The sequence below is a fragment of the Geotrypetes seraphini genome, chromosome 5 (assembly GCF_902459505.1).
Source record: "Geotrypetes seraphini chromosome 5, aGeoSer1.1, whole genome shotgun sequence".
Lineage (NCBI taxonomy): Eukaryota > Metazoa > Chordata > Amphibia > Gymnophiona > Dermophiidae > Geotrypetes > Geotrypetes seraphini.
In genome coordinates this window covers 54,587,976-54,614,281 of record NC_047088.1, presented here as the reverse complement: position 1 = coordinate 54,614,281, position 26,306 = coordinate 54,587,976, and the positions used below count along the sequence as shown (strand labels likewise).

General features: G+C 46.2%; 1 protein-coding gene across 5 annotated transcripts in view; it reads right to left on the bottom strand.

Annotated features, from left to right (window-relative positions):
* ZNF711 (zinc finger protein 711) overlaps window positions 1–26,306 on the bottom strand; it is a 142,008-nt gene that overhangs the window by 8,618 nt on the left and 107,084 nt on the right. For 4 of the 5 annotated variants that reach the window (XM_033945406.1, XM_033945407.1, XM_033945409.1 and 1 more), the window contains exons 8-10: window positions 13,713–13,760; window positions 6,011–6,154; window positions 5,021–5,101 (exon numbers count right to left, since the gene is read on the bottom strand). In XM_033945406.1, coding sequence (XP_033801297.1) covers window positions 5,021–5,101; window positions 6,011–6,154; window positions 13,713–13,760 — 273 coding nt within the window. The remainder of the gene's footprint in view (window positions 1–5,020; window positions 5,102–6,010; window positions 6,155–13,712; window positions 13,761–26,306) is intronic. The other variant, XM_033945410.1, reaches the window with a different exon arrangement.

The window sequence follows — 26,306 nt, the reverse complement described above, 5'->3', positions numbered from 1 at the left end:
GTTGCCTGCCCATGTGCTTTCCAAACTCCCATTTTTTGGCTACTAGCTGACAGAATTTCTCAGCCTTCCCTGGAGGAGTGTGACTTTTGCCAAACTGTGCACAACATTCCACAAGTTCATGCTCAGTAAGAGCTGGTAAGAAACTATATGGGAAGTAAGCATAGTGTTTTGGAAAAATTGCTTCACATAAGACTCAGCCTTCCTTTGAGGGGTGCACCAAGGAATAAATCTGAGAACACTTGGCTCTTTTAAGAGTGGATTCTACTACCACAGAATGGTGAAGATGGAACTTCAAAGGCCACCAGTGATAAAGGCTGGAGCTCAACTAATGTGGTCATGACTGTGGGAAGTATTGGGGACGAACAATGGCTTGGTCTCACTCAATGGAGACCAATACAACTCTTCAGTTCCCAGTAGGATAAACTCTCCTCATGGTCAGGGGGTTCAAGGATAGTGAAGATCTTGATGCCTTGTTGCGCTTGGCACTGTGGGTTGAGGTGCTTCTTGGCCTCTGTCTAACATCGGGGTCCCTTGGTGCCAAGGATGAAAACAATTCTTTCCTCAGCCTTTCTGTGGGATTGGAGGATGCTCAATCCTGATGGGCACTACCAATGCCCAATATCAAGGCAGGTGGACACCATCTGAATACCGATGCAGCTTATTAGAGCCACTGAGACCAATTCCTCCAGTGCTAAAATCAATGGACCGGACTTGTCTTTATTGGTGTCAAAAATTTACTTGCAATGTTTAAGACTATCTTTAATTCATCTTTTTGACATCCAAATACAGAGTTTGGAAAAAAAAATTTTTTTTTAATAATAATAATAATTTTGAACAGGCTCTAAGCGCTGCAGATACCAATTATGAGTATACCAAGTGCATGTCTTAAAATAAAAAAATAGCCGATGTGAAACTGACAGCTCAATTATGAAAATGAGAACCTGAGCGAGAAGTTTAAAGCCTAAGGGAGCCTGATGAGCTGCAAAAAAGTAAAGAAAGCTTTATAAATGTCAAAAATCTGACTAAGAATTCTAGTCCCATACAACACATATATAATGGGAGATGGTGGAAAAACCAAATGATAAATAACCATCAAAAAAGAAAGACGCAAGCTGAGAGAAGACATTGGTATAGCATCCTCACTGCTCTGTGAAAAAATTAAGACTGATCTGGAGGAGTAAATAATAGAAGATAAATAGTGAAGTACCGAAGGGTTCTGTACTGTTACCGGTGCTATTTAACATATTTAAAAATGATTTGGAAACTGGTATGACAAGTGAGGTGATAAGTGATGCACATTAGGAAGAATAAGGAGAAATTAGGTCCTTACCTGCTAATTTTCTTTCTTTTAGTCCCTCCAGACTGGCACAGAAATGAATGGGTTTACGCTCCTCTGTCAGCAGGTGGAGACTGAGACATTGACTTTTGGCTACAGTACAAGTGGGCTGTGCAGTCCCTATTACACTCAGTCTTAACGAATAGCCAAGCAGAGAAACAACGAGGCTGAAAACAATAACATCCCAACTCCACACTTACATGGAGAAGACAAAGGGGTCCTTTTATCAAGCCGTGCTAGTGGGGTTAGCACGTCGGACATTTCATCACACGCTAACACTCGCAGCTGGATAAAAAACTAACACCTGCTCAATGCAGGCGTTAGTGGCTAGCGCGGTATTACGCGTTGTAACCCGTACTGTGGTCCGAACGGGACTCAACAGCACCCCTCAGTGGTTACGAGATATACTAGCACTTGCGTGTGACCCGGACTGGAGTCACCCTGCAGGCTTGGGCTGACACCATAAAAAAAAAACAAAAAAACCCCACAATGTTCCAAAAAGGAAGTAAATCAAAATACCTCAGGTTTATTCTTTCCAAACATAAAAATCAGGAAAATCATGAATACAAACAAACAGGTAAGTAAACCATAAACCTTCAAGCAGTCCAAACTCAAAAGTGAGAGCAATAAACAGTTCCAAGAATAAAGCTCAACTGCCTTCCTTGATATTTCCTTTTCAGGATATCCTTCCCTGAGGTAAGGCTCACCTCAGAGCTCAATGCAACCTGCTCCCAAACAAGTTGTACAGTTTAGTGCAAAAATAGAGTTCAAGTCACTGAATTCACTGTACACAGTGCTCCTCTAGTGAAGCCTCTGGCAGCCCTACACTAAACTGCCAGGCAAAGGAGAGTGTCACAGGTTTGCTTTCATTTAGCTATAATATAGCCTACAAAATGCCCTCCCAGGTAACAACAAACCTCACCCAAACTAGACACTATCAGCTTCACAAAAGCAAAAGAAAAGTAAAGCAAAAAATGCCAAAAGGTTCAGTTTCCAGCACACAGTCACTTTCAATCAAAGGGAGCTGAAAACACACTCACTGTTTCTGCCAATTAGGACTTGCAGCTGATGGAAAGACCAACCTCCATGGCTTCCTCACAAGGACTTACTTCCTCAGGCAGGTTGTCAAGTTCCATTGGATGATCAGCATCAGAAAGAACTTCCTCCAGCATTTCTCCAGCCTCCTGTACCTCCATAGGTGAGGCTGTATCATCCCTGCTTGGCCCAAGGAGACTCTCAGGGAGGAGAGGTCTGAACCTTCTCCCTAGCCTGCCTGTCTGCTTGCTCTCAGCTGCTGGTTTTTGTACTCCAGGAACACGCCCTATTCTACCTGAGTCAGCAGACCTGCTGCTGCCTGGGGCTCTTGGGCTCCTCATGTGGTGACCTAGATACTGCTCTTCCAGCATATCCTTGGAGATTTCAGGCTCCCCCTGGTGGTTAACCTGAAAATCATCCCTAGAACAACCCTTGTCCATTCCCTTCCGGGTTTTCTTTTGTGTCTTAGCAGGAACGTTAGCTGGAACCAGGTCAGGCACCATGCCTGTCTGGTTACAGCATGTTAAAACCTTACCGCAGCTTAATAAAAGGACCCCAAAGGAAAAACACTGTTGAATACTGATTAGAACAGGAACCTTTCAGAAACGCCCTACAGTTGCCAGTTAAACCAGCCAAACCAAATGCTGCTGTTCTTTAAACTCCCCAAAACCACCAACAACCAAAAAATCCTGCAGATAAAACCCAAACCCAAAAACACCGAACAAAATGACAGGGCGGGATCCTGTGCCAAACTGGAGGGATTAAAAGAAAGAAAATTGGCAGATAAGGACCTAATTTCTCCTTCTTTAGCGTCCCTCCAGACCAACACAGAAACGGATGGTACATACCAAAGCAATACCCATCATGGGTGGGATCCCTGAAGGGATGCAACAAGAACATGTTCACCGAACCCTGCATCCCGATGTGCCTGAAGGGAGGAAAGGAGGTGAGAGATGCTAAAAACCACCTGGGAGAGGGAGTGAGCGATGGAAGAGAAGAATACAGAGATGACAGACCATGGGGGGAGCAGAGGGAAGATGGGTGCCAGAACAATTGGGGGGGGGGGGAAGATGGAAGGGAGAGGCAGACAGTTTCTGGTAGAGGCATACAATCAGAGCAGATGCCAGACAGTGGAAGGGAGGAAGAGAAAGATGAGAAGATAAGAAAAGCAGAAACCAGATAACAAAGGTAGAAAAATTTTCTATTTCTTTACTTTGCTTTAGGATAAAGTAGTATTGTAGCTGTATTGATAAACATTTATAAACAAAGCCCTGCCAGCTGAAGATCTCTTCCTCTAGTTCAGCAGCCAGAACTCTGATTTATAAAATGCCAATTGTACAGAATATTGTTTCTTTTTATATTTTAATAAAATAAGTTCAGTATTAAAAAAAACTATTTGAGGTTTGTGCAGATGGGATCAGATGGTTTACAGGGACGGGGCGGGGACCAAGCTCACGAGGATGGGGCAGAGACGGGGACAAATTTTTTCCCTGTGTCATTCTCTAGTGTAGACCGAGAATGCATGAATCGATTTTTCACCTTTTCAAAAAGTCCAAAAACTAGGGGACACTCAATGAAATTACATGGGAATACTTTATTTGAGTTTCTGCTAGGCACTGTGACCTGGACTAGCCACTGTTAGAAACAGGAATCTGGCCTAGATGGAGCATTGGTCTGACCCAGTATAGCTGTTCTTATGGTCCAGTGCAACAACAGCAGGTAGGAAGACATGTGTATGAACAATGGGACGGGCACTTCCAAATACTTCTAAAAACAACAACATCGGGGTGTGTTTCTGCATTGGATACCATAAGTGATGTCATCAAACAGTAAAAATATTCTTCATCCTGCTTGCCCTTGAATATATTTTTCCTTTCACTACTGTAGGGTAGGATATATGGATACATACATTTTACTTCCAAGCTATAAACCAACAAAAAGTGAACATTTTGGAAAGGGTGTAGACTTTCTATAGCCTATGTAAATACATACAGGTATCTTTCCCAGGATAATTTCAAAGGGAAAGTATACAGGAACTTTTATTTTGAAAATTCTTCAAAGTACCTGAATATGTTTCACCAATGCAAGCAGTTAAAAAGTTACCCCCAAAGTATGTCTATTTTCACTTAGGGCCTCTTTATCAAGCTGCACTAGAGGTTTTTAGCATGGGCTGACATGGCAATTCCTATGAGTGTCAGAGCACTTATCTCGCTGGCCCATACTAAAAATCTCTAGTGCAGCTTGAAAAAAGGGGGTGTTTAAATCCAGCCGATACAATTCATCAGCATTTAAACTAGGCTAGACTCTTTGCAACCTAACAATTACTAGCAGGAATATATAGTCTGATGAATACCAAGGGAAAATACTTCAAAATAAAGCAGGTATCCTTTTGTTTGTTTAAATCAAAGCTACTAAATTCAGATGATCATAAAATTGAATGGCATAAATCTAAAGGCCAGAATATATCTGAATTCTAATCAATTTATGATCATGTCCCTAAAGAGAGAAATAGAAGAACATCAAAAACAACAGCAGATAAGGACTGCAAACCCCAGACAGTCTATCCATTCCTGATACAATACCATACAACCGACTCGATTCTCAGGCTTTATTCTCACATCTTTGTATGTAAGAATCCTCTGTGCTTACCCCATGCTTTCTTGAATTCTGTTACTGTTTTGGCCTCCACCACCTCCACTGGGAGGCTGTTCCAAGCATCCACCACCCTTTCTGTGAAGAAATATTTCCTTATGTTACTGCTGAGTGTACCCCCCTGTGAGCCGCTTATCACGATCCCTTGTTCTAAAAATTTCTTTCCATTGAAAAACGCTTGCTTCTTTGCATCATTTAATACCTTTGAGGTATTTTAATGTCTACAATGTACCTTTCCCTTTTATGAAACATATACTTAAAAATCATTTAAGTTGTCTATTAAAAGGACTATTGTGAAAACTAACATTTATGTAGCCTCTCTAGAATACCTCTGATCTCCATATTTCATTTTTGAACTGACACAATACTCCATACAAAGTCCCATTAATGCCCTATACAGAGGTATTATTGCCTCCTTTTTCTAATGTTAATACTTTTCCCAATGCACCCTATCATTCTTTCTGCTCTGTCTGCTGACATTTCTTGTACTTTTCTAATACCCTGAGGTCAAGCATGATCAAGATATGATCACATTTCTGTTTAGTATATTATTAGCACTTCATCTTCCAATTAAGTGACAATCTTTTCGATTTCTGTACCAAATGCATAATTTTTGCACTGAATTTTAACTGCCAAGCTCTTAAACATTCTCGAGCATCCACAATTTTTCTACTCTCTCTGCATTAACTACCTTATTGCAGTCATTTCTATTATCTGCAAAAAGATAAACTTTTTTTCTATAACCATCTAAAATATCACTTATAAAACTGGACCAAAGGAGATTTTGAAGCACTCCACTGATACCTCTCTCCTCATAATGAATTCCATTTACCATTGCCCTTCTCACTCAGTATCTAACTTGATCTGAGAAACATTTTATAAAAGTGTTTTTTATTTTATTTTTTTTACACTATGGTGCATATGCAATATGTCCTGGGGTAGGAATTCAAAAACTGCTTCCCCGTGTTCTACCAAACTAGGGCATACCTGTTTGCCACTGCCTTGTTTCTCCCCTCCTCTTCTTTCTGGCTTTTTGTTTAAGGGCTTTATTTGTGGCAATGCTGTCACAAATCTGCAAGTACTGCGTTGCTGTACCATTTTTGTTTTCTAATTTTGACTCCAAGTTATTTCCTTAATAAGAAAAGACAAATCATAAAACCAGAAAATAAAAAGTAAATTCAGGAAGAACTTTCATGACATCAAAGATATGCTAATACAAATGAATGGCAAAGATATATTTTATAGAGTTTTCACAATTGTTTTTTTTAACTATTTCTAAACACTTGGGTAGTCAATCCCATCTCGTAAGATCTCTTGTAGGAAGCTTCATTTGCATAGTTTTGTTTCTCCTCTCTTACCTCTAGACTGCCCTCCAACTTCCAGTGTGTGACAAACCAGACAACCATTCCTGTAGAGCAGTGTTTCTCAACCTTTTCAAGCCAAGTACCCCCAAGCCTCACAAATACCAACCGAGTACCCCACCCAATCTCCACTCCAGATCCACCCAATCTCTGCCCATGACTCCACCCCATAGTACTAATTATAATGCAATTTCTTCCATCCATTTTTCATATACACACAATATAATCTTATTAATACATAATGGTAACCACAAAATTATAAAAACACAAAGCACACTGTATGAAGATAAAATGTTAATTATTTATATTTGGGTTTTTTCAAAGAGGTCCAGGCAGATGACTTTAAAATATGCAATGTCACCTCAGCAACAACTATAGAAAAATAGACAAATATAGTGCAAAATATAGACAGCATATATAAATTCTCAAAACTGACACATTTTGATCATTCCATTGAAAATAAAATCATTGGTGATTTCATGAGTCTCTGTACTTCCTTCTGACTGTGCATCCAATATATATATATTTCTTTCTGTCTCCTGCATGATTCCTCTCCTCCAGAACTCATTCCATTCCCTAACCCAGTGGTTCCCAACCCTGTCCTGGAGGAACACCAGGCCAATTGGGTTTTCAGGCTAGCCCTAATGAATATGCATGAAGCAAATTTGCATGCCTATCACTTCCATCATATGCAAATCTCTCTCATGCATATTCATTAGGGCTAGCCTGAAAACCCGATTGGCCTGGTGTTCCTCCAGGACAGGGTTGGGAATCACTGCCCTAACCAACATCTCTCTCTGTCCCTCCATGAGTCCAACCTTTCTTCCTCTCTCATCCCCCAGATCATTTTTCACCACTGCCCACCAGCCCCATGCCCATTTCTCCTATTACCCCTCTCCAACACCATGCCACATCTCTCCCTCCATTACTATGCCCAACATTCCTTCCCCTTACATTCCCTTCAATCTACCCTCTCCACCACCATATCCAACATTTCTCCCTCTCATCCTTCTATTCCCCATGCATCTCTACCTCACTCCTCTTCCTGTCCCCATGTGCACCATCTCTTTCCCTCTCACTCACACACTCAGGCCCAACAATTGTCCCTTTCTATTCCCTCCCTCCTTCCTATGTTCCAAGTTAGTATCCCTTTCCTCCCTACCTTCCTTCTGTGTCCCGAGTTTGTGCTCCCTCCCCCTCACTGCCTTCCAGCCTTTGACCTACCCCTTCCTTCCTCCCTCCCCTGAAGCCAACCCACACCAAAGCCTGCCTGCCCTCAAGCTGACCCACTGCTAATTTCTCCTCCCCCGCCACCTCCCCATTAGTTATCCCCCACTGCCGGCACAAGTCAGGGAAGGGCAAGGTACATGCAGCAATTGTACGTCGCTGGCCCACAAGCCTTTCCCCCGGTGTCAATTCTGATGTCAGAGAGAAGGTCCAGGTCAGCCAAGAACTTTTCAGATGGAGGAACCCAGAACTACCAACCAAACCTCCCACTCAGCGCTCAAACCCACTAGCAGACGAATCTGTGATGAGCAATGCTTCCAAGGGAACAGTCCCTGAGCTCCAAACTGAGAATGCAGGATGTCCAGGTAGGTGTACTGAAAAGCAAGCAACCCTGTGGAAGCAGATTTTGCCCTAAGTCTGCAATCTCCTGCAGCCAGAGCTGGCCCCCCAAGGGGATCCTCTGCAGGATGAAAGTAAGCGAAGCAGTGGAAAAAAATATTGATGTCACACAAATAAATAAGCACGAGCAGAAAAGACTAGCTCCTATGCTCTCACTTGTAGGAAGACAACTGGAAGTTGGAGGGCAGATTAGAGGTAAGAGAGGAGGAGCAAAATTATGCAAATGAATCTTCCTACAAAAGATCTTGCGAGATGGGATTGACTATTCAAATGTACAGGAAACTTTTTTTTTACGTGTGTGTGTGTCGGGGGGGAGGGGGTGACAGTTATTTGGCAAAGAGACAGTGGCTAAACAACTATACTTATTACTTATACAATTATATTTATTCCAAATAATCCATTACTTGTAAACTCACTGATGGCTGTGATTATCAACTAAAGATGAAGGTATTGCATAAGACTGAAATTTTTACTCAGCAAAATTCAGGAAATGTAAAAAATAATTACCAGGAGGAATTTATTTGTATAGGACAAATGAATATCAGGAGATAGCTTAAATTATGTTGGCCTACAAGAAAACACAGGGCGTTGGGATAACAGAATTTGCTTCATCTCCAAATATTCATCGCTTATGCACTTCAGAATTTTGCAGCATAAGCATTTGGGAGCGATTCTCATGATATTCCTGTCTAAGCCCGTTACATTAACGCAGGGCTGCTCAAGTCCGGTCCTTGAGATCTACTGCCAAGCCAGGTTTTCAGGCTATCCACAATGAATATGCACGAGAGAGATTTGTCTGCACTGCCTTCTTGGTATGCAAATCTCTCTCATGCATGTTTATTGTGGATATCCTGAAAACCTGGCCTGCCAGTAGATCTCGAGGACCGGACTTGGGCAGCCCTGCATTAACGGGTGCTAGTAAAGCCTCTTTCCCTCACATGTCTCCTATTTTCAGCCCCAGCTCCAAACCCATTTTTACCACCCCCAGTCCCCTTCTCCCATATTTTCCCTTTCAGCCCCAGCCCCCTTTTCTCACCAGTACTATTTCCCTCCCCACTCCACTTCCCTGTGCAGTAGCAGCAGGAGCATACCCTCCCCCTCCATTTCCCTGTGCAGCAGCAGCAGCAGCATTTCCCTCCTCTACCCCACTTCCCTGTGCAGTAGCACTTCCGTGCTCCCCCTGTCCCTCTTCCCTACTCCCCTTGTCCAGCAGCACCTCTTCCCTGCTCCCCCTGCCCCTCTTCCCTGCTCCCCGGTCCATCAGCACCTCTTCTGTGCTCCCCCTGTCCAGCAGCACCTATTCCCTTCTCCCCTGGTCCAGCAGCACCTCTTCCCTGCTCCCCTGTCCCTCTTCCTTGCTCCCCTGTCCCTCTTCCTTGCTCCCCTGGTCCAGCAGCACCTCTTCCCTGCTCCCCCGGTCCAGCAGCACCTCTTCCCTCCTCCCCCGGTCCCACTTCCCTGCTCCCCTGGTCCAACAGCACTTCTTCCCTGCTCCACCGATCCCTATTCCCTGTTCCCCCAGTCCAGCAGCACCCCTTACCTGCTCCCCCGTCCCTCTTCCTTGCTCCCCCCGGTCCAGTAGCATCTCTTCCCTGGTCCCCCTGTCCCTCTTCTCTGCTCCCCCGGTCCAGCATGGTCGTTTACAGCCTGGTGAGGATCGCATACGTCAGAGGAAACATGCTACCAAGGTGCTGTGCGACCTGCGAAGTTTGCTACAGCCGGCCGCGATCTCACCAGGCTCCTTTGAAAGTGTTTGCAGCAGTTGGTGAGTGAGGGCGGGAGGGGGAGAAGCTCTGGAGTGTTCCCTGCCACTGTGTTCTATAACAGAATTCGGCAAGGGAACAGAAAGCACGGCGGCAGGGATCACGAAACCTTAGGGTTAGGGTTTTATTAATATTATTGATATATATATAAAAGCAACATATAGTCCTCTGAAGATAACCGTTCATTAAGAGTTTTATTTTACTAAACTGTGATAAAAAGAGGCCAAAACACTCCACAACATGGGTCTTTTCCACATGCTAAGACCATTTTTACCACAGCTGTAAAAACCTAATTTTCTTTTATTATTAATGGCTGTGTGCTAATATTGCTATTAGTGCACTTCCATTCAAAAAAATTACTAGCATGATGTGCAGGAACATCCACTCTATACCCCTGACATGCCTCCCCCCCCAAAAGACAGATTGCAAAGTTATTGCAGTACACATTATCTTCCTTTCTTTCCTGGGATCCATTAGCTCTCTCTCTCTCTTCCCATTGGTAAAGCACCTCTCCCTCATCAAACTTTGTGATGATCAGCACCAAACTCTTCTCAAGACTGTTGGGGCTCCCCACTTTGGCTATAGCTTCTCACCCGTGACCCCTCCAGCTCTGCTCATCCCCTCCCTTACAAACTGCTTCCCCCCCCCAATCTACCTTAAAGGTGGTCTTCTGTTGGGCCCTGGCTGTGGCAGTATTGCAGACTGCCTGTGGCCTGCTCTGAAGTTTTCCCTCTGGCCTATCCACAGTCTCCTGAAACCACCTCACAACATACACAACAGGACTCCCTGAGGCCACGACTGGATTAATGCAACCAACCTGTCTCTTCCAGATTTGACTCTTCAACTGAAGAAATAATCCGCCTTCTTGTTCTTTGCTGTTGCTATGAGGTTGAAATGAGGACAACCCCAGCACTGAACAATGACCTGAAATGCTACCAGAGACAGCACCCATTTGCCAGAGTCCAAGGTCTGTCTGCTGAGGAAGTACGACTGCACACTGTCCACTGCTGCAACAGGTGCTGCTGAGAACAGCTAGAGATGGTGCTCGGCCTAGTGGAAGAGTAGGCAAGCTTCCAGACCTAGAGATGCACTCCTGGTGCTTCCCTGGCGATTGGCATATGTCACTGCTGTGGCATTGTCTAAGAAGACTGACCGCTTGACCCTTGACAGTATTCTGCAATTTCACCAAGGCCAACCGAATGGCACGCAGTTCCAGCCTGTTGATTGAACATTTCTTTTGAGAGGGTGACCAACGCCCCTGAATCGGCGACAGTTGCAATGGGCTCCCCAGCCCAGGAGACTGGCGTCTGTCATCACAACCACCTAGGATGAAATCCGTAGAAGCATGCCCCTGGAGAGGGACTAAGGCTAGAGCCTCCAATCCATGCTGGCCCAGGGAAGACATTTCTGTAACACATCCGTCTACGGGAGAGCAATACATCCGTCAGTGGGAGAGCAACACATACTGAAGAGGGCACATGTGGGACTTTTCACAAAGCACCACATCTAATGTGGTTGCCATAGATTCCAGGACTTGAAGATAGTCCCACGTCGATGGGGCTGATTTGCTCAAGAGACAAGAAATCTGAGAGAACAGCTTCTGTCTGCATGCCTCTGGTAGACAGATGTGGCCAACAGCCGTGTCAAACAGGACTCCCAGGTACTCCAGGGATTGAGTCGGTGTCAAATTGCTCTTGCGGTAGTTTAGTTTACAATCCAACCCAAATCCTCCAGGACTTGAATCACCTGATCCACTAAGCACTGGCCCTCCAACAACGAGGGGGCCCTTATCAGCCAATTATCGAGGTAAGGATGCATTTGCAATCCCATCTTGTGCAGATGAGCTGCTATCACAACCATCACCTTGGTAAAGGTGTGAGGGACTGTCACCAGCCCAAAGGATAGAGCTGAAAACTGATCATGATTTTCCAGGACATGAAACCTGAGAAACTTCCTGTGATCCGGGAAGATGGGAATATGCAAATAGGCTTCTGTCAGATCTAGAGAGGCTAGGAACTCCCCCAGGACTACCAACATTATGACAGATTGAACCATTTCCATATGAAACCACAGAACTCTGAGCGCTGCATTCACATGGGTAAGGTCCAGGATAGGTCTCCAATTGTCTGAGCCTTTCTTTGGCATGATACAGAATATAGAGTATCTCCCTGAGCCCGTGTGTTCGGGCGGCACCAGCTCTATGGCATGAATATCAAGCAGCCTTCTCATGGTAACCAGAACCCTGGCCGTCTTATCTGGGTGCCCCATGGGAGAGTCAATGCTTATGTTTATGTTCTTATGTCAACAAACTAATCTGTCAAAGGCGGGACACTCCAGTTTGTAGCCGAACCGAATGATGTCCAGAACCCACTGGTCAGATGAAATCTGAACCCAGGCATGAAGGAACGTGGAGAGCTTGCCCCTTATATGTAGAGGGACAGCTCCCAGCCTGGTGGCATTGCAACTTCTTCATAGATGGAGCTGTTCGGGAAGTGGATGAACCTCTGCTTGTAGCCCTGGTAGAACCTCTGCGACGTGGAACTGGAATACTGGCGGGAACGCCTGAAGCCACAAAAATTAGAGCACCATGTGCTTCTGGAAGTTCTGGGTCTACTATCAGGCAGGGTCTTACTACTATTACTTATCATTTATATAGTGCTGTTTGCAAGGCTCGGGAAGAAAAACATATCCTTGGAGCATGTCAAACTGAACTCCCAGATATTCCAACATCTGAGAAGGCTCTTCTTGAAATTGGCAATCTAGTCCAGGCACTAAAGGGATATCACAGACTCCACTACTTGCTCGCACTCCAGTCTGGATGGAGCCATTATCAACTAGTTATCCAGATACGGATGAACTTGGACCCCATTCTGCAGAGATGTGCCACCACTATCACCATCACTTTGGTAAAGATAGGGGGGCCATCACCAACCCAAAGGGGAGGGCTGTGAACTGGTAATGCTGCTGAAGCATATGAAATTTCAGATACTAGAGCTAATACTGCACTGTCTGAATGCACTGTCTTCATGCAAAAGTGCTAGAACAGCTGATGTAACTTCCTGTTCTCGTATAGTAGGAACTGAAGAGACCATGAGAGGCTGTGGAGCCGGCTAGCCTGCCAGCAGTGCTCTGCTTTAATTGTTAGCATTGCTGGCAGGCTATGAAAAATTAGAGAGAGGGAGGGAATGAGAGAGAGAGAGAGAGAGAGAAAGAAAGACCCAACCATGGGGTGGGGAGGAGGAGGAGGAGACAGAGACCTGACCACAGAGGGAGATACCCAACCTATTGCATTATATAGGAGGAAATGTGAGGGTGCACTTTTTGTGATTAATCATATGATTAAAAATTTTAATTGATATAAAGCACTAATAAATACAAACATAAAGCTGCTTCATACACACATCACCCATGCACTATCCAAATAGTACTGAAGTGGTCTGTAAGGACTTTCAGCAAACTAACCACATAGTTCCACTGAAAATCCAGAGTGTGTATCTCCTAGGTGATTATCCATTATCCAGATAATGGCTGCTATTATCTGGATAATTCCCTCTAAATACTGACCTATTGTTTGTACCAGAAAGCTCTCAAAAATGTTTACTGTTCAGCATCATGCATAGTCACATTACTGCTACTAGTAATCATTTCTATAGCGCTGAAAGGTGTATGCAGCGCTGTATATTTAACATGTAATAGATGGTTCTTGTTCAGACGGCTTACGATCTAATTTGGATAGACAGGACATATAGGGGTTGGGGAGTTTCTTGACCCATGACACAATTGTGTGACATAATAAACCTATTTGCCTTCAAAGAGCCCTAAGCCAGTTCCAATAAATCTTTCATAAAGGGAACAGAATTTTTCAAGAAACATGCAACACACAATGGACTGAAGAAGTTTCAAGCACATGAATACTAAAGGATTTATTAATATTCTTACCAGGTTCCTGCCATTCTCCATACTTCCTGGGAAGTCCTCTTTCCTCTCCTAGGGAAGAAAACGACACATCAGGTCCTCCCAATCATTTTTGCCATCAAAGAGATAACAAAACAGACAAAAAAGACAACAAATAAAAAACATATTACCTCTCCAGTCCACCCATACGGCATTGATTAAGCCATAGAGTTAATGGACAACTAAGGGAAACAAGGAGTCTCAACATTTTTTATGTTAAAATACAAAACAAAAACATTAAGGAAAAGCACTATCAATTATTTTCACACAGCAAAAGACACTCCTATTTCTCTGGATATATGAAAACATCAACACCCTATATAATAAAATGCTAAGCGCGCATGCACACTCTTACCCCATGTTCCCTGATCCCTGATCTGTCGGGCTGTGGTCAGCAGAGTGCACATGCGCGCTAAGGCGCATGAAAGGCGGTGCGGAGTGGCGGCTGCCAGGAGGAGGGCTTCGCGGAGCATTGCTGGCGGCGGCTGCCGGGAGGAGGGCTTCGAGGCGAGGCGACTGTCGGCTTCAGGCGCGCACGGCGGCTATCGGCGCCTGCAGGCCGCGGCGGCTTCAGGCGGCTGTCGGCGGAGGGCAGACGCGAAAGGAGGTAATTAACATTTTTAGGATGGGGGCTTTGTGGGTGTTTAAAGGTATTTGAGTGGTATGTGAAGAATGAGGGTGGGAGTTAACGTTTTCTCCCTGGCAACTGCATTGCATCCAGTTTCAGGCAATATTATTGATCTGTTGTTTACCTTCTGCCTGTCCTAGTGAAATACGCAAGCATGTTCCTGTAGAGCACGGTACTGGGGTTGAAAGCAGCCTTTTGACACAGCAGAGCACAAGGAGTCGCTGAAGATAGACAGCAGAGAAAGAAAAAGGAAGGGAGGCCTACTGCTGGACAGGGGGAGCAGGAAAGAGGTGATGATGGACAGGGGGGAGATAAAACAAAGGGAGAATGGCTGCTGCTTGATAAGGGGAGCAGTGAAGGGGTGGTGGTGGACACAGGGGAGGTAAAAGGAAGGGAGAATGGACAGGGGGAGCAGGCAAGGGGTGGTGGTGGACAGCCAAGGAAAAAGAAAGACAGAAAGAAAGAAAGACAGAAATACAGAAAGCGGCTAAGGAGAGAAAGAAATAAAGACAGACACACACATATATTCTAGCACCCTTTAATGTAACGGGCTATATGACTAGTAAAAATATATTTCAATAAATACATTAAATATAAAAGCATTAAAAGTTTTGATTTACCAGTAACTGCCTAATAAAAATACTTCAAGACAAAAAACCAGGGGACACTCAATTAAATGGGACTACAGTAAACCCTCAATTTAACGGATTGCTCAGGGGGAGGGGGGAGAAGGGTGTCCGTTAAACACGATTGTCCAGAAAAAAATCTGAATGTCCTGAAAATTACTGAGACATAAGTGCATTTTTTGTTTACAGTGAGTTAAGAAAGTAAAATACTGTAATAAATCAAAATAATAAAGCAAATACATATTGTAAAAGTAAAATTTATTTATAAACAAATCATAAGAAAAACTAATTTACTGTATTGCAATTGACGATAAGTCGGGCTGAGGCATTTTTTCTCGTATTGGCTGAAAAAATGTTTCTAACATCACTTGCCTTTTGGAAATTGTTTATTAATTATAATTTCTCTAAAATTGTGGAAATGAGAATAATATTGCTGCAACTCAGGGTCCGATGACGAGTCGATAAACGAAACAAAATCATCAAGATGACTTCTAACTTAACTCAGTTTCATTTTTTTGTTGTAGGCTCTTCTTCACCACTCTCATCATTTGTCAGTTTTTGGTTCATCATAATCCAAGGCCTCCAGATACTACGCACTATGGGCAGTTTCAGCTTCCAGTTTAACAGGTAGAGCTTTGCCTAACTGCCTTATATAACTTGTAAAAGAAAGCCTTTCTGAAGGAGATTTTCTTCTAAGAGGCGATATCTGTGGAGACTGTTGTGAAGAAAGGCTACATGACTCAGGATCAGACAAAATAGGTGAACAGTCTGAAAGAGAACATAAATCTGTATTATAAGGAAGGTTTGGAGATGGAGAACTTCGAGAACGGTGTCCTTGAGGAGTCTTCCCATGTCGTTGGAACCAATCTCTTGAAGACGAGGATTCATTCATATCTCATTTGCACTTTGATGCTTGGGAGCGACAAGAATACCTTGAAGAAGAACTTCAATGCCTTGAAGAGGATGTCCGATGTCTCAAAGGTGAACATCAATGAGATGATCTGGAACAACGATGCAACGAATGATCACTGGATGTGAACGTTGTCAAGGAGCGATGATGCCCCACAGGGATCAATGCTCTACTGTACAGCTGGCAGTGGTACCTTCAGGCTTTATAACATTATGCTCAAGCTAGGCCGGTACCAAGAGAGTGGGTTATGACATCGGCAGAAACTTAAACACATGACCAAGCTCCCTCTGGAAAAACTCACTGAGTCTTTTGCAAAACGAAGGCACCGGTGGCATCGTTGCTTGGTCTGCATCAACTGACTCGATGTTGTAGAGACCTCTAACGTTGATTGGGAAGCGAAAGACTTCTTAGCAGGCTTCCTCGACTAGGCAGCATCCATGAACGCACTGGAAAAACTGCTTCAGAGGAAAACGAAAGAGTGAATGGAAAATAAAAAAACAAAAAGCTACCAACCTTAAGAAAAGTTGATAACAAAACGAAAACACTGTAAGCCCACCCCCCCACCAAGAAGACGGGAAAGAACCTCAACGGAAAATATTGAAGAAATTCAGAAAAAACTCTGCCTAAATGAAAGTAAATGAAAAACAAAAGCGATAACTAGAAAAAAAAAAAAACCACGAAGCGGAAAGATAAGGAAAAAGCTGAACGGAGTTCAGCTGAAACTAACTTCTTCGCTCCGCAGAAAACGAACTACTGAGGTACCTTGCACCTCTGCGGGCAGGAAGGCACTCGTGCATGCGCAGTGCAGGCAGTCGCAGTTTTTCAAACTTAAAGTGACAGTTCACTTGTCAAACTGTTCGTGTCAGGCTCTGTGGATAACGTCACCCATATGTGAGAATATGCTGCCTGCTTGTCCTAGCATAAGCACGCATATAGAATAGATAGAGGGTGGGCCTTATGGAATCTGTAGTAGATTAACAGAAAGAAGATTATCAAGGTAAGAACCTAATCTTTCACAGTCCCCACCCAGCCCATCAGGGGCCAAGGATGAAACACATATCACAGTCCAAACTGCAACCATGGTTGTGCCAGGGCATCTAGCCCTGCAGTTCCGTATCTTCAGCTGAAAAACCGAGGCACTTTCTTGTTGTGTACTGTTGCCATCAGATCGAAAGTCGGATGCCCCTAATATCTAACAATGTCTTAGAACACCCATAGACCAACGACCACGCTCCTGGATCCAATGTTTGTTTGCTGATGTAATGCGCTTGCACTTTGTCCACTCTGGCTACCGTGATGGCCAGCCGGTGCTTTTATGCCCAAGCTAACAGTAGTTTTTCCACTAGTTGGGGCAATATGCTTCTGGTGCCACCCTCTGATTGATATAGGCCACTGCTGTGGCTTTGTCTGAGAACACTTTTATGGCTTTGCCTTCCAGCACTGCCTGTAGGTTGAACAACTGTGGCCACCGCTCTTTCTCCCTCTTCGAGCGGAAGCTCTGATAAACCAGTCAGCCTGCCCTGCAGAGATGAGCTGCTACCACTACCATCTGGGGTGCCATTGCTAGCCCAAATGTAGCGCTGAGAATTGACTGTGATTCTCCAACACATAAAAATCTCAGTAACTTTGTGTGCTTGAAAAACTGGAACGTGGAGATAAGCCTCTGTCAAATCCAGGGCGGCCAGAAACTCTCGACCGGCTGAATCGCTGCTATGATAGATCTCACCGCCTCCATTCAGAAAAGCAGAACCCTCAGGACTGCATTGACATGTTTTGAGATCAATCTTTCTTGGGTATGACAAGTATAACGATTATCTGCCCGAGTCTGACTATTCTTCTGGAACTGGTTCTATGGATTAAATATCCAGCAATCTGTTTAACATTACCTGGACTTGGATTGCTCAATCCAGTCGGTCCGACGGAGAACCCACGAACCAGTTGGACACAGGGTATGCATACTCTATTTTGTAACCTTCTCTAACAATATCCAAGACCCAAAGATCTGTCATTATGCATTCCCAGGCCTCCAGAAAGTCAGAGAGCTGATCCTCAATTTTCTGAAGAGGTTGGAGGTCTGGCATCATTGCAGCTTCTTGCCAAAATGCATCTGTCCCATGACGGGGAGCCTGCTAAACATAGTCTTGGAGGTTGAATTGCCTGCCCACTGTCTGATCCACAGCATGCGTCAGGCGGAAATGGAGTACGAAGAGACTCTCACGAGGACTCTAATTATATCATAAAGTGCGTCGGCCATAGTCCACCCCTACCAGAACGAGTTGAGGTAAAGCCTCAGCCGGTGTCATGTCCAGGGTTTGCAGCCATGAATGGGAGACGCATGCTATGAAAGTAGCAGCTGACGCTGTCTAACTCTCAGGGCTAAGGCCTCAAAACTACCTCTTGAGGACAATATCCACTCTGTAGTCCTATGTATCTTTCAGCACGACTCCTCTCTCATTGGGTAAGAACGTGCGTTTTGTCATCTATGCCACCAGGGAGACTACCTTTGGCATAACAAATATTTGCTGGAACCCTTGATCCAGAGGATATAGCCTAGTCATGGCTTTCGGCTCTTTAAAAGAGTCTTTCAGGACCTCCCAGAGCTCTGTAACTATGAGTGTCATGCCTGGGTGCCACAGAAAGAACATGGGCTGAGCTCAGACCCCGCTCAAAAGAGAATACCAAGATAACTGGGGCTGAGGCGGATCATGAAGAGACTCATTAATAATGTCTGGCAGGGCCGAAGACTTAAAAACCTGCCATATTTAGGTATCCTCTTCTGGGTCCGCAGTTAAGAATTCATCCTGATCCTCAATATAGGAGGCCAAATCTCGCAACAGGGAGGCCTCACTTTGATACAGTAATGGTATCAAGACTTAACTTTCGTCCCCTGAATCCCAACTAACAATCAGAGTCAGGGAGAAGCTCTGCTCCCAAAGAAGTGCTCTGAGGATTCTTAGAGACGTGCACTGAGGGTCGCTCTTCAGCGGACCTAAATTGTGTATTTTGGCTGTGTGCATATGCCTGCCAGAGCAGATTAATGAACTCTGGGGTAAAGACCTTAGTAGGCAACTCTCCTTCCTCTTTAGAGGGGAGGAGACACCTTCCACTTTGGCTGCGGAGCGTCTGTACAAATTTGGTTCACCATGCCACTGTTCCGGGGCTCCTGGAGTAATTTTCACTCCCCTAACATGTTCTAAAGCTGTATGCCACTTCCCAGAGGCCGCATGGGATATAAACTTGAAGTTCCCGCCTTCCTCAACACAATATGTGGCACAAGGGCGCTCTTCCGCCACCCATCCTTCACAAACAAGGCATGATATAGAGGAATCTGAGTCAGAGGACACTATCCTTGGCACTATGAAAGAAAAACGAGGTGTTTTGGAGACGCTTGAGAACTTGGGAAAAAAATTTGGGAAAATCTAAGATGGCCGCAGCTTGTGAATTTTAGTGCTAAAAACCAGCTTAAAATTACTTCAGGGCTGATCAAAATCCTCAAAAAACAGGATTTTAGGGAAGGGGGACTAAGATCTTAGCTGTAGAATCAGTTAAAAACAGCTTTTGAAGAACCATCCCCCCCCCCCCGGATTTTTTTTTTTCACAGGCTGTCACAGTCTTACTCACAGACCATGTGCTGGGGAAATGGTGTTGTTGCTGCTGCTGCCTACTTAAGCTCCTCTCAGATGTAGTTGTTCTATGAAAGGCCCTCTGCTTCCAGTCACTCAATCACTTCACTGGGATCTTTGGGCTGCTGGTCGGACCTCCGTGGACCGACCCTCAACCTGCCCAGACCTCTCACAAAAAAGAGGGGGACACGAAATGCAGTTTGTACAGTGAGTGCCCTGAAGGAACGCTATTAGCATCTAAACAGCAGCACCAGTACTTGACCAAGTCAAAGGGGTGAGCAACACCAGGGGAACGGACCCTGAACTCTACTAATCTTCACCAGGCTGGCTGAAACAGGTTCAAAGGATACACCTGCCAGCTGCAGATTTAAAATCTGCTCTTCTCCACGCAGGCAGAGTAGAGACCCTTATCAAAAGGAATCTCTAATTTCATGAAAAAGACCGCAAAAAGAGAGAAAAAAAAGCAAAATTATCACCAAATAAAAAAAAAAAAAAAGATAACAACCGAGCAGATCAGAGGTCACCTTTCATGCTTGCCTACATAAGGAGAAACTGAAGGGGGAAGGAGACTCCTGGAAAGAGAAGGTTTCAAAAGCTGTGACTGACATCTTTCTGTAGTATACTTGTGAGAATGGACAGAGTACCCTAAGGTTCAGCATGCCATTCCAATTGCAATGAAACATTGTTTTACTACATTTTATTTCACAGCTATAAAACAAGAACATTTTGAAATGTGATATAAAGCAGTGTTCTTCAACTGCCGGTCCGCGGACCAGTGTTGGTCTGCAGAAATTTCCTGCTGGTCTACAGGGCCGGCACGTGCATTGGGCCTGAGACAGTGTTCTTCAGCCGCCGGTCCACGGTGCAATCGATGTGGCGTTATCTTCGGGATGGCTCCCTCTTCCTCAATGCTGCAGTGCACGAAGCTGCGGGCAGTGGCTCCTACGCGCGTCCTGCGCCTGAACCGGAATCCTTCTCTCTGATGTCGCAACGTCAGAGGAAAGGCTTCCAGATGAGGCGCAGGACACACGAGGAGCCGCTGCTCGCAGCTTTGTAAACTGCAGCACTGAGGAAGAGGGAGCCAGCCCGAAGATAACACCGGGGGCGGCATAAAATGGCCAGGCGGGAGCAGGGCAGAAGGTAAGGCACAGCATGGAGGGAGGAAGACAACAAAGGTAGGGGGAATGACTTTAGTTTTAACTTTAGTGATTGAATTGTGTCAATTTTGAGAATTTACATCTGCTGTCTGTATTTTGCACTGTTCAGGAAGAAATGCATTTGTTTCTTTTTCTCTGGGGTTGTACTGCATTCAGAGTCTTGAATCTTAGGGTTTTGTTTGTATATATTAGTACCGTATATACTCGAATATAAGTCGAGCCCCCCCTTCCCCCCAAAAGGAGGGAAAAAAAAAAAAAATTTAAAAAAATTGTTGACTCGAATATAAGTCGGGCAATTTAATATTCAAGAGCCCTGCCCTGTCAGGCTCTGAACCCAGCTCCCTTTCTGCCAGGAACAGCACCCAGCACCCTTCCCTCCCTCCCTCCCCTGTCAGGCACTGCATCCAGCGAGAATTTGTGGGAACCATTAAGGAAGCCGCTCAGCATTGAGCAGCAGCGCAAAATTGCGCGCTTCTCGTGCTTCTTCTCAGCGGCTGAAGACGCTCACAGGCAGCCAGTTAACAGCGGGGCAGGAACTTGGAAAGTTTGCTCATGCCCGCTGCACCTCCACCGACGATCATCAGTAGAGGTATGTGCCTGAGGCTAGGACAGGGAGGGTGGCAGACTGCAGAGCCTGGCGGTGGCCTGCAATAATTTTGGAAAGGGGTAGAGGTGGTGACTCGAATATAAACCAGGCCACCCATTTTTGGCCCAATTTTTTTGCCCCAAAATCCCATTTTATATTCGAGTATATACGGTACTTTTAGTTTTTGGTCCTGTATTTGCATGGAGTTATCTGTTTTTTGGTAGGAATGAATGTTGAGAAGCATATAGTGTGCTTTGTGTAGTTTAATTTTGTGGTTAACGTGTGTGTGTGTGAACAATGAATGGAAAAGGAGAATGCTAATTTACTTTCTTTCAGCTTCTCCAGACCGGTATAGGCTAATCTTTCATGCGGGCATATATCTCATCATGACCAGCAGGTGGAGACTGAAACAAAACTGTGGAATAGTGCATAAGAGGTACCTTCCCCTATTCTTATCAGTCTGCCAAGCAGAACTAAGAACTTGAAACAGAAATAAACAATACTCTGAACAAGAGCAATAACTAACATACCCAAATGCTGTTGGAAAATGCAGAGGAGAGATCCCAGAAGGAAAAGGTCCCCACAGCTCGCCAGCTGAGCCACAGCCACTGTTCTTCAATTCTCCACGGCCTTAGAAAAATACTAGAACCCGCAGAAAAAACAAAAAGTGCACGCGCAATAGCCACAAGAACAATACAACAACAGGCAAGGTGGGGACCTACACTGGTCTGGAGAAGCTAAAAGAAAGTAAATTAGCAGGTAAGAACCTAATTTCTCCTTCTTTAGCACTCTCCAGACTGATATAGGTTAATCTTACAAGCGGGTCATACCAAAATAGTCCCCTTCATGGGTGGGACGACTGAAAGGCCGATACCAGAACATGCTCACCGAACACTGCATCCTGACGGGCCTGAACGTCCACATGGTAGTGTCTGACAAAGAAATACAAAGAAGACCAAACAACAGCCTGACAAATGTACACCGGAGGCACTAGCGAAGACTCAGCCCAAGAGGCCGCCTGACCCCGAGTGGAATGAGCCTTGAGAAATTCCTGAACAGGCTTTTTCTGAAGAAGATATGTGGACGCAATAGTCTCTTTGATCCAATGCGCAAAGGTAGCCTTGGAAGTGCCATCCCCCGTACAAGGACGCGCAAGAAGGACAAAGAGATGATCTGATTTCCTGAACTCCTGGGTCCTCTGCACATAAGTGCGAAAATCTAGCGAAAATCACAGACATCTAGCTTGCACAACTTCTTCTGATCAGAAGATCCCTCCCGACCACCCAACACCAGGAGGAGCACTGCCAGATTGACATGAATAAGAGAAACCACCTTTGGCAAAAAGGAACAGGCCTCAACACTATCCGCTCCCTAGAAACTTCAAGAAGGGAGACCTACAAGAGAGAGCCTGCAGCTCTGAAAAACATCTAGCAGAAGTAATAGCCACCAAGACCGCCTTAAGAGTAAGATCCTTCAACGAGCAGGCGCCCAAAGGCTCAAAAGGAGGGCGCACCAGCCCAGACAAGACCAGATTCAAATCCCAAGAGGGAATCAACGGCCACATGGGAGGCTTGAGCAAGTGGACCGCCCACAAGAAGCGAATGACATCAGGCATGGCAGTCAGCCACTGATCTCGTAACAACCTATGAAAGGCCAACAAGGCTGCCAGCTGAACCCAGAGAGAAGACCAAGCCAGGCCCCTGTCCAGGCCATGCTGCAAGAATTCAAAGATGGTAGGCAGGGAAGCGCGAAGAGACCACTCCACACGTCACACACTAATCCTCAAAGATGCGCCAAACCCGCACATAAGACCGAGATGTGGAAAGTCTCCGGGACCCCAAGAGGGTGGAGATCACTTTATTTGAATACCCCTTCTTACTTAGGCGGCTCCCAAGCCATAAGACAAAAGGGACCCGGGAACATGGGAATAGGGCCCTGAGTCAGCAGATCAAGTAAAAGAGGCAGAGGAAGAGGATCCAACACCAGAAGCCGCACCAGATCCTCATACAACGGATGGCAGGGCCAAACCGGAGCCACCAGAACCACTAGGCCCGGGTGACGAACAATGTGGAGAAGAACTCTGCCCACTAATGGCCACAGTGGGAACACAAACAACAGCCCCTCCATTGGCCATGACTGAACCAGAGCATCCAGGTCCTTAGCCTGACCCCCTCTATGATGACTGAAGAAGCAGGGTGTTTTGGCGTTGACACTCATGGCCATCAGGTCCATCAGGGGCTGACCCCAAGCCTGCACTATCAACTGAAAGGCCACATGGCTTAGACACCACTCTCCGGGATCTAGCATGGGACAACTATGGAAAGGCCGCCTGCACATTCTCCACTCCGACTATGTGGGAGGCCGAGATGTCCTGATGGTGGGACTCTGCCCAGACCATGAGAAGAGCTACCTCCTGCGCTACCTGAGTGCTCTCAGTGCCCCCCTAATGAGTGATATAGGCCACCCCCGTGGCACTGTCTGACAGAACTCTGACTGACTTGCCCGACAAGGAGTGGAAGGCTAACAGCGCCATATGGACGGTTCTGGTCTCCAGCACACTGAGCGACCAGGATGCCTCCTCTGCGGACCAGGTGCCCTGAGCTGAGTGACCTAGACACTGAGCTCCCCAACCGAGGAGACTGGCATCTCCGGTGAGAAGCATCGTCCACTGTGGGTGACCCAGACTCATCCCTTGAACCAAATGAGAGGTCTGGAGTCACCAACGAAAACTGCAGCGCGCCAAACCTCTCAGAGGAACAGGGAGCTTCAAATTGTGACTTTGGGGCGACCACCTCCGAAGCAAAGCATACTGAAGAGGACACGTGTGGGCCCGCACCCTCCTTACTATGTCTAGGGAAGCCGCCATCGACCCCCAAGACTTGGAGGAAATCCTGCACCCGAGGACCCCGGGACACCATAAGCAGGTGAATCTGAGAATGCAATTTGCTTACCTGGGCCTCTGGAAGGAAGACCTTCCCCAAGGAGGTGTCGAACAGAACCCATGGTACTCCAGACGCTGAGATGGGACCAACCAACTCTTAGAAAGGTTGACCACCCATCCCAGTGACTGCAGGAACTCCACCACCCGAGCTGTAACCCAGGTGCTCTTCTGCAATGACTTCGCCCGAATCAACCAGTCGTCCAGGTAGGGAAGCATCAGAATGCCCTCTGTTCTCAAGGCCGCTGCGATGACCACCATAACCTTGGTGAACGTCCGGTGAGCCATGGACAAGCCAAAAGGAAGCGCACAAAACTGATAGCACTGACTCAAGATCGCAAAGCGAAGGAAGCGCTGATGGGAGGTCCGAATTGGAACATGCAAGTAGGCCTTCGCCAGATCGAGAAAAGCAAGAAATTCCCCTGCTGAACCGCCAGAATGACAGACCGCAGTGTTTCCATGTGGAAAGAGGGAATATGGAGAGCCCTGTTGACCCCTATTAAATCTAAGATGGGCCAAAAGGTCCTCTCCTTATTGGGCACCACAAAGTAAATGGAGTACCTGTCGGTGCCGCACTCCTGAGGGTGTACAGGAACAACTGCTTGGAGATCGAGCAAGCATTGAAGGGTCTGGCTAAAGGCCTGCGTTTTCCATGCTGCCTGACAAAGAGGCTAGACAATGATCTGGCAGAGAGCAGGCAAACTCCAGAGCATAACAGTCCCGCACCACCTCCAGGACACACTGATCGGACGTGATCTCAGCCCACTTGGGGAAAAACCTGCGCAGCCGGACACCCACCGGAACCAAAGGGGGCGCCGGCAAAGAGTCATTGGGCAGGAAGGGCAGCGGGGGAATCGGCGGAGGGATTCCCAGCCCCCTGATGGGCCCCCCAAAAGGACTGCATGCGCTGATAAAAACGACCCCAGGCAAACCCCGAAGACTGGAAAGTAGCAGCCCCACATCCAGGGTGGTATTTGCAGAACTCCTGCAGATGCCTGTGGGCAGTGCCACCCCGAGACGCCAAGCAGGCACGGTCCTCCGGCAGGCAGGGCAATTTAGAGTCTGTCAGAGTCTGAACCAACTTATCTAAATCCTCTCCAAATAAAAAAGACCCCCAAAAGGGAAATTTAGTAAGCTTAGTTTGCGACGCGGCAACCTCCGACCAAGCGATGGACCTCTGGTCTGACTCAGCGGGGGCAACTTCTTATGTTCTTATGTTCTAAGCGCAAAACCATAAGGTACGTCGCGCGGCCACTCCAAACCCATAGCAGACGTCCGCACCAAGTCAGAGAGAGCATATGAAAGGAACGAGTAGCCATCTCAACTTTGCCTCCTCCTGATCCACCAAGGACCAGTCATCAGACTCACAATCCTGGACATGCTCAGCCCACCAAAACATGGTGCGAGCCAAAAGCCTCCCACAAATAGCCGCCTGGACCCCAAAGGCAGAGACATCAAAATTCTGTTCAAGAATGGTCTCCAACTTACGCTCCTCAGAGCCACGTAAGGCAGAACCGCCCTCAACAGGCACGGTATGCCACTTAGCAATCGCAGAGACCACCACGTCCACCACTGGCGGCTTCAATGTAGCCCTATCACCCTCCGGGATTGGATACAAATGAGCCATGGAGCGCCCCAACCGAAACGGCGCCTCTGGCGTATTCCACTGCACCAGTATGAGATCCCTGATGCATAGGAAAAGAGTGGGAAACAGCGCAGATCCCGCTAAGAAGAGGGTCCCTCACACGCGGGGGTCTCTGGTGGCGCTTCTTCAAAACGCAGCACCGAGGAGACCTGCTGAATCAGGTCTGGTAGCTCATCCCTCTGAAAAAAAGGTGCACCACAGACACCTCTGTGCCGGAAGGCGGGAAACCCGACGCCCAGCTACCAGCGATGCCAGTCTCCTCGAGAGGATCCTGGAATTCCTCAAAAGGGTCCAGGTCCTCATCCAGGCCAACATGCTCCTCTGACCACCAATCCGCAACCCAAGCCACCCTTGGATGAGGGAGGAGAAAGAGGGACGCCAAAGAAGAAGGAGGCAAAGCCACAGGGGGTGCGGAGGACCCAAGCGTACGTGGGACCCCCAGCCGCCTGAAAATAGGCTCTGCACA